The sequence below is a fragment of the Hyperoodon ampullatus genome (genome assembly GCF_949752795.1).
Source record: "Hyperoodon ampullatus genome assembly, chromosome: 14".
Classification (NCBI taxonomy): Eukaryota; Metazoa; Chordata; class Mammalia; order Artiodactyla; family Ziphiidae; genus Hyperoodon; species Hyperoodon ampullatus.
Genome location: NC_136927.1, coordinates 53,003,324 through 53,016,334, shown reverse-complemented (window position 1 = coordinate 53,016,334; position 13,011 = coordinate 53,003,324). Strand labels below are relative to the sequence as shown.

At 57.8% G+C, this 13,011-nt stretch overlaps 1 protein-coding gene across 1 annotated transcript; it reads left to right on the top strand.

Moving 5' to 3' along the window:
- Positions 1-4,349: 4,349 nt before the first annotated feature.
- SLC12A9 (solute carrier family 12 member 9) lies at positions 4,350-12,788 on the top strand (the record flags this gene model as incomplete). The annotated part of the gene is made up of 13 exons (XM_079720064.1): positions 4,350-4,530; positions 4,688-4,822; positions 5,295-5,426; positions 5,840-6,148; positions 6,850-6,957; positions 7,080-7,191; positions 7,763-7,920; positions 8,029-8,111; positions 8,301-8,425; positions 8,568-8,760; positions 8,981-9,155; positions 9,379-9,525; positions 11,487-12,788. 13 exons carry the CDS (start codon positions 4,350-4,352, stop codon positions 12,377-12,379), a joined length of 2,751 nt encoding a protein of 916 aa, XP_079576190.1. The 3' UTR covers positions 12,380-12,788.
- Positions 12,789-13,011: the final 223 nt, after the last annotated feature.

Here is a 13,011-nt window from a genome sequence, read left to right as displayed (position 1 = left end):
TTTCGTGGAGCTTAACTTTCTGTTGGGAATAGACAGTCAATGAACAAGATACACAAGTAAACGACATGTATTAGTGTTAAGCGCTATGGAGAAAAAAAATAGGAAAGTGGGACGGGAAGGAAGGTGTAGTTCAATATTAAATGGGACTGGCGGAGAAGATTTCACTAAGAAGATAATATATGAGTTCAGAAGACAAAGGAGGCTGATGCCCTGTGTGCCCACAGGGCGTTCTTGGGAACAGCCCAGAGGTCGTGGGGTAAGATCAGGAGATGAGCAGAGGTGAGGGCAGGATGCAGATCGGGTAGGGCTTCATGCGTAGGGTGCCCATTTAATATGTAGACCACTCTGGGTCACTTCTGAGCGAAGGATATGCTGTTAATACTTATGCTAAGGCAGCAGGCATAAACTGGTAGCTGGACTGTAGTCGGTGAATCAGAAGGTGAGTATGGTTACCTTAAGGGACTTTGATTTTTGCTCTGAGGAAAATGGGAAACCACTGGACAGTTTTGAAAAGAGAAGTGTGATGAATGGATACTTGCTTTAACAGCATCACTCTAATCTGTTGAGAATAGAATGTAGGGGCCAGGGCAGAAGCAGGCACACCAGTTAGGGGGCCACCAGTCAGGGAGCTGTTGCAATAATGCAGGCAAGAGATGATGGTGACTTGGACTAGGGTGGTAAATTGGGGTTGGATACTGGTTGTATTTTAAAAGTAGAGGCCAAAAAAAAAAAAAAGAAAGAAAAAGAAAAGGAAAAGAGAGGCCAAAGGAACTGCTGATGGGTTAGATGTGGGGTGTAAGAGAGAGTGTTCAAGCACAACCCCAAGGTTTTTGACTTAAGTAACTGGGCAAGTGGGACAAGCACAAGAGGAGTAGGTTGTGGGGGTATGTTCAGGCGTTGGATTTTGGATATGCTAAGTTTGAGTTGCCCATTTGATGTCCAAGCAGAGATGTTAGTATGTTCTTGGAAGTCTGAAGTTCAGAGTAGAGATCTGGGCTGTAGATACACCCTTGAGGCACTGTTATAGAGATGGTATTTAAAACTAGGGGATTGGATGAGATCACCAAGGGAGTGGGTGTAAGTGGTGAAAGGATGTCTGTGGACTGAGCTTCCAGTGCTCAGTGGAGCCTCCAGTCCACAGTGGCCTCTTGGTTGTTCCTCCAACACCTAGGAGTGCTCCAGAGTTGAGACAAGAGATGAGGAAGAACCAGCAAAGGAGACTGAACGGGAGGATAGTTGCATTTACCAGGGCTGTGATTTTGCCAGGAGGTGTAATAAAGTGAGAGAGGGGCAAGGGAGTGCTTTTCACTGACCGTGAACTTTAAGCTGGGTAAGAAGGGAAGTGAGTGGGGGACAGTGGGCAGAGGGCAGGATCAATGGATTGAGGCTCCGGTGAGGTGGAGGAGTGTTCGGGTCAGGGCATGACAAACACCCTCCCCTTGACCAAACTTCAGTCAGTTTCCTCTGAACCTTCTTCTGGACTAGGCCTCAACCTTAGCCCCCATCCTTGCTGGGTCTTCCTAGCTCAGTTTAGAGAGAACCCACCCACCCTTCATATCTGATCACCCTGGCCGGCCTTCAGCAAGGATCCTGTTAAGTCCCTTTAGCTAGAATCCCCCAATGCTTGGTGCTTGCTCCTAGTCATTTTCCATTCACCGACCCCCTCATTCTGCTTGTTGGCTCTAAATCCCCAGCTGTTTTTGCTGTATTTGGAGTTGAGCCCGTTCTCTCTCCCCTATTGTGAGTCTTGACACCTATTGCAATAGCTCTGAATAAAGTCTTCTTTACTGTTTTAGCAAGTGTCAGATTATTTTTTTTTCCTCAACAGGCATAACTAGAAGTGGTGAATGAAAAGAGGAAAGGGTACATTACTGGTAATGACAAAGTCTAGGCATCACCACTGGGTGGGATGGAGGGTGAGATCTATGCAGAAGTGGAGTTTAAGCACCTGCCAGCCCAGGGTGTTGGAAGTCTCATCCATGTGGATGTTGAAATCACCAAAAATTGTGACAGAAGGGCGCTTCCCTGGTGGCGCAGTGGTTGAGAGTCCACCTGCCAATGCAGGGGACAAGGGTTCGTGCCCCTGTCCGGGAGGATCCCACATGCCGCGGAGTGGCTGGGCCCATGAGCCGTGGCCGCTGAGCCTGTGCGTCCGGAGCCTGTTCTCCGCAACGGGAGAGGCCACAACAGGGAGAGGCACAACAATGAGAGGCCCGCTTACCAAAAAAAAAAAAAAAAAAAAAAAAAAAAAATTGTGACAGGAGGGATGTTGGAGAGAACCAGGAGCTAAGCTCCATGTTGTGGGTAGCACCGATGACCACTGAAAATGCCAGTTTAACTGCTCATGAGAACTCTCCCTGGCAAAGCCACATTTGTGCTGCTTTGAGCCCCTTCCTCTCCTAGGGAAAGGTTGCAGATAATTTACAGCCAAAGGCCAGTGGCAGGAAAAGCGGTGTTCATTTCCTGAGGCTCAAATGACAGTGTAACCGTGAAGGACTCTATAAAGTGAGGAAATTATTACTGAAGTTCTCCAAGCTTCAATTTGCTAATGTGAAAAATGGAAATCATAGCGGGATCTACCTCACAAAGTGGTTATTCATATTTCATGTAGTACCGTATGCAAATAAGTTGTTGAACATTTCGGTATTGTTCTCAAGTGCCTATTAGTTTATTGAACACTCACAGCAACCTTAAGCGGGAGGGTCTAGTTAATCCCCATTTTACAGATGAGGAAACGTTGCCAGGTGGTGCCGAGGTTGATGGCACCTGTAAAGAGTGAGGAGTGGGTCCTAACTCTCAGAGGTTCAAAAGTCTGGAGGGGACAACCTTGCGGGGAGGCGCGAAAGCGGGTGGGGGACCAATCCGACCTACGGCGGCTTGCGCCTCCAGGGCTCGCCCGGATCGGCGGCCAATGGCTCCCTCTGGTGGCAGAAGAGAGGAGAGCAGCCAGTGGGCTGGACAGGGCGCGAGCTGAGGGCGCCGCAGGGGCGGGGGCTGAGGCCAGGACCTGGTGGGCTTTGCAAGGATCCGAGAGGCTGGAGGAGTAGGACCCCGGAAGGCGTGGGCCGACAGGGCCCCGCGTTCCGGGTGGCGCACCTGGGCCAGGTGTTGTGGCCCCGCCCACCTGCCGGAGGCCTTCTGCCGTCACGACACGCCCCTTTCAGCAGTGTCTCCTCCGGGCGCCTCCGAGCTCCCAGTGGAGTCCGGCCCGCGCGGCGGGCGCCTGTTTGCATCAGGGTGATAGGCGCAGTGAGAGCCGTGGCCCACACCCTGCCGGAGACGCACGTCTGAGTGGCGACCCCAGGCAGCACCCGGGTCGCACGTGGGGCGGGAGCCGCGCAGGCAGCGGGAGCCGGGTGGGGCGGGGCTTCCCAGGGCTCGCCCACGGGGCGGGGCCGGGCCCGGGGACCAATGGAGCGCGTGTGTGCTGGGGGTGGGTGAGGCTCCGGGCCTGGCATCCCGGTAGCCACAGCTGTCTTTTCCGGCACCCGCGCCCCCTCCTCCGGTAACGGACCCTCCGGCTCTCGGGGATCACTCCTGAGCGGCTGCGTCCTCCGGTGGGTAAGTGAACGCCCTGCCACACCCGGGCGGTGAGGGTGCGCCTGGCCGGGGAGGAGCAAATCTCGGCCTCCTCCAACCAGCCCCGGGAGAAAGTGGGCAGGAACCGGTGCGGGGAGGAGGACCACCTTGTGTCGCCGGACGGTGTTTTTGTTTTGGTCGTCGAGGAGTTGTTGGGGCGGTAGAGTTTGGGGGACGCCTGTGTGGGTGGGAGGAATCTGGTGAGATTAAGGAAAGAGGAGGCTGTTTGAGATGGGTTGAGGGAGAGTGTTGATGGAAGGTGGGGCTTTGGAAGATTCGGAAGTTTCTTATCGCCCGGGGATGAGGTAATTGCATGGAGGATCTTGGGGGGCGGCTCAGGACTCCGGAGGAGGGGGTGAGGAGGGCCTCCTGCCCATCACTCACTTCCCTTTTGGGGGATTTGCTTCCTCTTGTGCTGCTAGTTAAGAAGGCGGAGGATCTTTGCACCTTTCCAGAGCCACTGCCATCCCTAGTCTCAGGGATACGGGGGAAGGGGTGGCCTCAGGAGCTGGGAGGGGCCATGGTACCCACTGCTGAGGCTTAAGAGTCTGCCATTGTTGGGCCAGTGGCCGGGACCAGTCTGCTCTCCACTAACTGTTTGAGTTGTTGGTGAACGTGAGTGTGTCTGTGTGTGTGTTTCCTTTTTGGGGAAGCTTCTGGGTGTTTGACTAGAGGTGTTTTGTGGGGGGCTCCACAGAGCTGCCTTCCACTCAGCAAACTCTTTGCAGGCTTCATAACCCATTGGCGGCTTCCTCTGCCCGCTGTCGACCATGGCCAATGAGAACTCTCCTCTGCTGGCCTACCGGCTCCTGGGGGAGGAGGGGGTTTCCTTCCCTGCCAATGGGGCCGGGGGTCCTGGAGGGGCATCTGCCCGGAAGCTCTCCACCTTCCTGGGTGTGGTGGTACCCACGGTCCTGTCCATGTTCAGTATAGTTGTCTTCTTGAGGATTGGTGAGTGGCAGGGGTTTACTTGGGGGTTCAGTGGGGTGGGACTGGGATGAGGTTGGGGAAGGGCCCTGGGAGAAGCAGGTGGATGAAGGGCTTGGGGTGGGGTGGGGGGTGCGATGGGTGAGCCGCCATCTCACCTGCTTTGCCATTCCTGTCCCAGGGTTCGTCGTGGGCCATGCTGGGCTGCTGCAGGCTTTGGCCATGCTCCTGGTTGCCTACTTCATCCTGGCACTCACTGTCCTCTCCGTCTGTGCCATCGCTACCAATGGAGCTGTGCGAGGGGGCGGAGCCTACTGTATCCTCCAACGTCGGTGGACAGGGGTCTGGGCTCTTCTGTCTTATAGGGGAGGAGGAGAGGGCCCCTCCCTGCATCCCCTGGGGGGTAGGACAAGAGGGGACAAGTTCTAATGAATGTCCAGCAGACAGGTTGGTATGGCGAAGGTGACAAACACGACCTGACACGTTAGTGCCACTTTCCAGTTCACCAGGTGTCTTCCCAGCTGCCATTTTGGTTCTAATTGACAGTCCTGTCAGTTAGGTAGTATTCATCTTATGGACGAGGAAATTCAAGGGCATTAGTGACTTGGGCAAAGCCACGTGGCTTGGGAGTGGCAGCAGTGGGACACACTGCCTCTGGGCACAGTCCCGTGTGTTCAGGGAGATGAGCCCTGGAGGGCCAGCTGCATGGTGCTTTGTGCCCGGGCCCTTCCTCACGCTCCAGTTCAGTTTCTTTTCCCTTAACGCTCACCCCCTGCTTCCACTTTCAGTCATGATCAGTCGCACCCTGGGGCCTGAGGTCGGGGGCAGCATCGGCCTCATGTTCTACCTGGCTAACGTCTGTGGCTGTGCTGTCTCCCTGCTGGGGCTGGTGGAGGCCATGCTTGATGTCTTCGGCGCTGGTTTGTGCTCCCCACCCTGGTCTGGGCAGCTCTGAGGATTTGCCGGGTCTGGGATTCTGGGATCATGGCAGGGAGAGAAGCCCTCTCCAGGAGAGATGCATAGTGGTCCTTTAGCTCAACTTTCTTGAGCTCCTGCTGTGTGCCCAGCCTCGTGCAGACATCCAGACATCCGAGAGAATGTCCTGGCCCATGAGGAGCTTCCCATCTAGTCAGGGAGGCCAGATTAACACTCCTAAAGTTGACAGAGCAAGATTGGTGGTACCCACCAGGCAGGGCTAGGATGCTGGGCTACAGCTGGGCGGGGGAGTGGGAAAGATGGCCTCTCAAAGATGGGGTCTCTTCCTGCTTTGAGTCATGGTTGGGGTCCCTCCTTGGGGGTCTGGCTTTCTAACTCTGTTCCTTCCTCTCTACAGATGCCACGGGGTCCAGCGGGCTCCGCGTCCTACCCCAGGGCTACGGCTGGAACCTGCTCTATGGCTCCTTGCTGCTGGGCCTGGTGGGCGGGGTCTGCACCCTGGGGGCCGGCCTCTACGCCCGCGCCTCCTTCCTCACATTCCTGCTGGTCTCCGGTTCCCTGGCCTCCGTGCTGGTCAGCTTTGTGGCTGTGAGGCCCAGGGACATCCCCTTGACCCCTAGGCCTGGCCCCAACGGCTCCTCCCTGCCGCCCCAGGTTGGCCACTTCACCGGCTTCAACAGCAGCACCCTGAAGGCCAATCTGGGCGGTGAGCTGGGTGCAGGAGCCCTGGGGTTCTCAGGGCGAGGGGCGGGCGTGTGTGTGTGTGTGTGTGGGGGGGGGTCTTGGAATCCCTGGATGAGAAGAGATGTCAGAGAAAATCAGGGGCGGGAGGTCTGGACCTTGAGCAGTACATGATGATTAAGATCTGTTGGGCGTGTACTGGCCGCTGTCTGGCCCAGCTGGGCACGAGAGTGACCACGCGACAGTCCCTACCTTAGAGGAACTTGTTTAGTTGGACAGATAAGATGTACATCAGGAAACAAACTGCATAATAGGACCGAATGTGATTCAAGTAGACAAGAAGCACAGAGGAGTCCAGAGGAGGGAGCCCTGGGTTTGGGCCGGGGAGGGCGCGGGCCGCTGGAGCTAGAGGTGGCGTGAGCGGGGTTGGGAAATTCAGATAGGAGGTGGAGGGAAGACATCTTAAGAAAGAGTGTGGATGAAGGCCTGGAGGGAGGAATGGAGGAGCGTGGGGAGAAGGAGGTGATGAGGTCAGCTGAGCCAGGGCCAGAGACGGGTCAGGGCTGGGGTCTCAGGGCTGGGGTCTCGGTGAGCTGGTGAGGCTGGTGGGGAGGCCGTGGGGGGAGGTTTAGAACGTGAGGAGAGGGTAGCAGGGCCAAAACGCCCGGATTCCTGGGACTGATGCTGATCCCCTCTCCTCCCTGGGGACGATTCCCCTCTCCTCAGCTGGCTACGCCAAGGACTACACCACGGGGGCCACGATGACCTTTGCTAGCGTCTTTGCCGTCCTTTTTAACGGCTGCACAGGCATCATGGCTGGGGCCAACATGTCAGGTGAGAGTCCTTGGGGGAGGGGGGCTGCCTTGCCACCTTGTGCCCCTACAGGGCACTGAGGGTTCAGGGATACAGGGCATGGTGGAGGGTTGACCTCCCTCCCTCTGCTCCCTGCCCTCCAGGGGAGCTGAAGGATCCCAGCCGGGCCATTCCTCTGGGCACGATTGTTGCCGTTGCCTATACTTTCTTCATCTACATCCTGCTTTTCTTCCTCTCCAGCTTCACCTGTGACAGGTGCCTGGGGAGGGGGTGAGCCTGGTCCTTGAGGGGGTGGAGTGGAGGTGTTGTCACACCTGGATCACCAAGGGAAGCACGGGCCGGGGCGGGCGGGGGGCAGATACCCAAGCTGTTGGGCGGTGTGGAGAAAATGGGGACTGTTCCTCCCACTGGGAGAGAGTTAGAGCTGCTGCCCCGGATGCAGAGGGCTGGCTACATAGTAACAGCCAACCCGAAGCCAGCATTTGCTTTGTGCCTGGTACTATTGTAAGTACTTGGTTTGGGGGTGGGGTGGGGAACAGCTTTCTAGTCAATTTGTATTTCCATAAATATTTGGCTTCTTGTGCACGTACTGTTGGGAATGTCCACCCTGTGATTAAATCCAAAGCAGCCCAACGACAACCAGTGAATGCCAAGTCTAACCCCTGGGCACACTTGATCTATTAATACGGTCCTTGAGATCGGGGCTGGGGTCAGCTCAGAATACCCAGTGCTTAACCTCAGCCAGTGTTGTGAGAACTGTTCTCACCAGGCCCCTAGGGTGGATGCACATTTATCATCTGCGTCCTCCTCCTTTCCTTCCCTGTAGGATCCTGCTGCAGGAGGACTATGGGTTCTTCCAAGCCATCAGCCTGTGGCCCCCGCTGGTGCTGACCGGTATCTATGCCACATCGCTCTCAGCCTCCATGAGCTCCCTCATTGGCGCCTCCCGCATCCTCCACGCCCTGGCCCAGGACAACCTCTTTGGTGCGCTGTCCCCTGCCTCGTGCCCGGCTCTGAGCGCACCCTCCCGTGTCTGTCTCGGTCCCCCCCTTGGCGCAGGCTGATGTGTCTGCTGCATTTCCGTTTGCACAGGAGTGATCCTGGCGCCAGCTAAGGTTATATCCCAAGGGGGGAACCCCTGGGGAGCCGTGCTGTATTCTTGGGGCCTAGTGCAGGTAAGCTTTCCTCTTCAAGCTGCCCTCACCCTCACCCTCACCGTAAGCCCCGCACCCCCCGTTACACTCGCGGAACCAGGAAAGGTCAGACGCGCACTGGGAGACGTGCCTGAAAAGGCAGGATGTGTTGGCGTTTGATGGGGGAGCGGGGCGCGTGGATGAACGCCCAGCCTCTTGGTCCTTGTCCAGCTGGTGCTCCTGGCTGGGAAGCTGAACACGCTGGCCGCTGTGGTCACTGTCTTCTACTTGGTGGCCTATGCTGCCGTGGACCTGTCCTGCCTGAGCCTCGAGTGGGCCTCGGCCCCCAACTTCCGGTGAGCGAAGGAGATGCCTGTGTCCTCAGAGAAAGAGAGGGAGGAATGGGAAGGCCTGGGACCGAGCGGGGAGAGGCTGGGGATGGAGTGGAGCGGCTCGCGGTCGGGGCAGCCCTGAGCGTCCTTCCCTCTCTGTCCCCAGCCCCGCCTTCAGCCTCTTCTCCTGGCACACCTGCTTGCTGGGCGTGGCCTCCTGCGGGCTCATGATGTTCCTCATCAGCCCCGGGGCCGCCGGCGGCTCCCTGCTTCTCATGGGCCTGCTTTCTGCCCTGCTCACGGCTCGAGGAGGCCCCAGCAGCTGGGGTTACGTCAGCCAGGCCCTGCTTTTCCATCAGGTGGGGGGAGCTGGGGGAGGGGGGAGGGGAGGGGCTGGGGGAGGGGAAGGGGAGGGGAGGGGCTGGGGGAGGGGAAGGGGAGGGGAGAGGCTGGGACGGGAACGCCCACGCCCGGAGGAGGCCTCCTCTTCCCCTGGCTGCCTGCGCTGGTTCCGGCCCAGGTGGTGAATGGGCGCCGCGCCCCGGAGCCCTTCCTCCTGTCACCTCACCTGGTCCCCAGGTGCGGAAGTACCTGCTCAGGCTGGACGTCCGGAAGGACCACGTGAAGTTCTGGCGGCCGCAGCTGCTGCTGCTGGTGGGGAACCCTCGGGGCGCGCTGCCTCTGCTGCGGTTGGCCAACCAGCTCAAGAAAGGGGGCCTCTATGTGCTGGGCCATGTCACCCTGGGAGACCTCGGTCAGTTGCCCTCCACTCACCCCTCCGCCCCGACCTCTCTCTCCCTCCCGTTCCCAGAAGCTCTTTGTGTTCTTTGTGCCCCAGAGGCCTCGTGCTTCTTCCCAGATGACCCTCCCTACCAGCCATACCCCTGCCCAGACCTTTCTTTTCTGCCCACGTGGACTTGGACTCTAGGAGAAAGTACGTGAATCTGGCCCACATGGGCTGCCTGCCTCCTCCGCAGACTCCCTGCCCTCGGACCCCGTGCAGCCGCAGTACGGGGCGTGGCTGAGCCTGGTGGACCGGGCCCAAGTGAAGGCCTTCGTGGACCTCACCCTCTCGCCCTCCGTGCGCCAGGGGGCTCAGCACCTGCTGCGGATCTCAGGTCTTGGTGAGCTGCTCCTCTCCGGGTGCCCTCGGCCCCCCACTCCGTGGCCCCTCTCAATCTCTGCTCCCCTCCCCCAGAGAGTCAACCACAGATTGCAAGCTCCAAAACTCCACACCCACAGTCTAGTGCAGACAGGACTTGGTTCTCAAAGATAAAAGACAGTGAGTGATAAGGTCTCCAAGGTGATGCCTTAAGGACTAGAGATGGAGCAACACCGTTTGTTTGTTTTCTTTCTGACCCATGCTTGGGGCACAGGCTCTGAAGAGCCTGTTGTCTTTCAGGGGGCAGTGGGAGAAGTATTTGAGGTGGGGCTGCCCCATCAAATCTAGGGTAGATGCTTTCTAACCACCAGAGTTCAGAGAGAGGAAGACCACTGTCACCGATGTGGCCGGCAGAGGTTTTGTGATGAGATGGTATCTCAGCTGGGCCTTGAGAGCAGCAGAGAAGTAGGGGGCCGTGTAATGTGGCCCCCAGAGACTACAAAGGATGCCAGGGGTGTGTGGGTCTGATGCTGTCGCATGGAGTGGAATGGTCCCTGCTCCGTGACTGTGTCTTCGTGCCAAGGCCTCCAGCCCAGCTCCCCAGCTTCCTTCAAATCGCTGCTCAGCGCCTCCATCTTTCTCAACCCCGGGACTGGCGTCTGTGCCGTCTCTGAGTGCTTGCTTCCTGCTCCACTTACAATCTGGCTAAAGTTCAAGTGTTGGACATTGCCCTGGTCGGAGTCAATCAGAACCCCGGAAAATGCTCAGGAGGGGGCGTGACTAGTTTAATTTGCAAGATCAGCTGGAGTTCCCACCTGCCAAGGTGTTTTAGGGGTGTTATCAAGCATGTTATAACTAGAACCTGGAGCATCTGAGGGCTTGTCTCTCCTCAGCCCCACCTTTTGTTGGGGAGAGACCCTTGGTCTCTGGACCAAGAGACCACTCCTTTCACGCAATTCATCCTGCAGAAAATGATTCAGATGAAAAGGAAAAGGTTTCCTTTAAGTGGTTAATCGCCCAGCATGGAGAATTTGATTTACTGGCAGATTTTGAGTACACCTTTTGTCCCGTGAGAAGGGGTCTTAGAGGAGGTCTGAGTCTTCCTGTAAACTCAGCCCTGGTACAGGGGAAATTATCTGATTCCATATTCGTTGTTCAGATACTAAAACCCAGGAGCTGTCAGCAGGGACTGGGGGACTTTGTGGTTGGTGCACCACCAGCTTAGTGGCTCAGAGAATGGGCTCTGGTGCTGGGTACCTCGTGTTCACTTGCTGGCCCCAGTGTGTATCAGCCATGAGCCTTTGGGCAAGTGACTTCACCTCTCTGGGTCTCAGGTTCCTTATCTGTAAAAGGGGGTGAGTAATAGTCCCTACCTCATACTGTTGCTTCAAGGATCAGATGAGTTAAAACACAAAGTGCTTTCAACAGGTTGGGGGCTCCAGTCAGCGTGCAGATGGTGGCTCACAGGGGACAGTGCTTTGGACACACTGTCGTTAGGGCTTTGCAGTCATAGATTGTGCAGCCCCAGCCCTGAGTTCTCATCCTCCCCTAGCAGGGTCTGAGCGCTGTTTCCCTGGGGATTGAGGCCATGAGCTTGACTAATCAGGGGGTCCCATCTGCCAGTGGAGTCAGACTTGTATCTCCTATCATGAAAAAGGCGTTGAAGCCCAGGGTGAATATACATCCTACTGCCCCGAACGGAAGTGCTTCTTAGTTAGAAGAATCCTAAGGCGAACTTTGCCTATTTAAATGGGGGAGATTAGTCATGGAGATAAATCAAATAAATGCATGTGAAAGTGTTTGGGAAAACTAAAAGTCATTATGCAAATGTGCATAATGTTGCCTTAAGAGGCCAAGCACAATGCACATGTCATACCTGATGGCTGACACACGTTGCTGTCAGCGGGTGGGAGTGGACACCTATTAGCATAGTGTGAACTCAGCCATGACTGATTCCTGTGGGTTCCTTCCTGCCTACCCCAGGTGGCATGAAGCCCAACACGCTGGTCCTGGGTTTCTACGATGATGCTGCACCCCAGGACCACTTCCTGACGGACCCAGCTTTCTCTGAGCCTGCGGATGGCACCCAGGAGGGCGGGTCCCCAGCCCTGAGCACCCTGTTCCCTCCACCCCGGGCTCCAGGAAGCCCCCGGGCTCTCAGTCCCCAGGACTACGTGGCCACAGTGGCAGACGCCCTGAAGATGAACAAGAATGTGGTTCTGGCCCGGGCCTGTGGAGCCCTGCCCCCCGAGCGGCTAAACCGGGGATCTGGGGGCACCTCTCAGCTGCATCACGTGGACGTGTGGCCCCTCAACCTGCTGCGGCCCCGGGGCGGGCCCGGCTACGTGGATGTCTGCGGCCTCTTCCTGCTGCAGATGGCAACCATCTTGGGCATGGTGCCTGCTTGGCACAGTGCCCGCCTGCGGATCTTCTTGTGCCTGGGGCCTCGTGAGGCGCCAGGGGCAGCCGAGGGGCGGCTGCGGGCACTGCTGAGCCAGCTGAGGATCCGGGCCCAGGTGCAGGAGGTGGTGTGGGGCGAGGGGTCTGCGTCGTCCCAGGAGCCTGAGGAGGAGGAGGAAGGGGACTTCGTCAATGGCAGGCGGGGAGACGCCGAGGCAGAGGCCCTGGCATGTAGTGCCAACGCCCTGGTTCGGGCCCAGCAGGGGCGCGGCAGGGGAGGGGGACCTGGAGGCCCTGAGGGTGGGGATGGCGAGGAGGGGCCCGCCACCGCTCTGACCTTCCTGTACCTGCCTCGGCCACCTGCTGACCCTGCTCGCTATCCTCGCTACCTGGCGCTGCTGGAAATTCTGAGCCGCGATCTGGGCCCCACGCTGCTCATTCATGGCGTCACCCCTGTCACTTGCACTGATCTCTGATGCCCATTCCAAGTAGAGAGTGTCCAGGTAATCGTAATCGGGTGGCCCACCCTGATTACGGGGTGAGGAGGGGAAGGGCCGCCTTCCACCCGCCTGGCACATGGGACTCGGACCCTGGTGGAGGTATTAGGGGATCCTGGTCTCTGGCATCTCTCGGTCTCTGGGAGAGGGGCCCCGATGCACTAACTAACGCAGGGCAGCTGTCCCCGCCACCACGGGGGAGGGCTCCCTCCCCCGCTGGCCTCCCTCCCTTCACCCGTGCCTTGACGGGGGCTGGGTCTCCACTTGTGACTCTAGGCTACCTCAGTCTCCCCACCTCGCCCAACACACTCCCCGACCACTGGGCTTTTGATGTTTTTGTTCTGTTTTATTTTTCTAACTGCCGAACGTGAATAAAAGATCAAAACACTACGCGTTTGCCGGGCGTTTCTGGAGGGGGGCGGGTAGCTGGGACGGAAAGAGGGAGAAATCTGTATGGGGGATGGGGAAAGAGGGGCGCTGGAGCGTCCCAGCGGCGAGGGGGCCACGTGCGGGACCCGGGGCTCCGGGCCTGGGGGAAGCTGGTGGAGATGGAGGCTGCCTGCAGCCCCCAGACTCAGGCTCCCGCGGAAAGTCCTCCCTGCTCGCAGGAG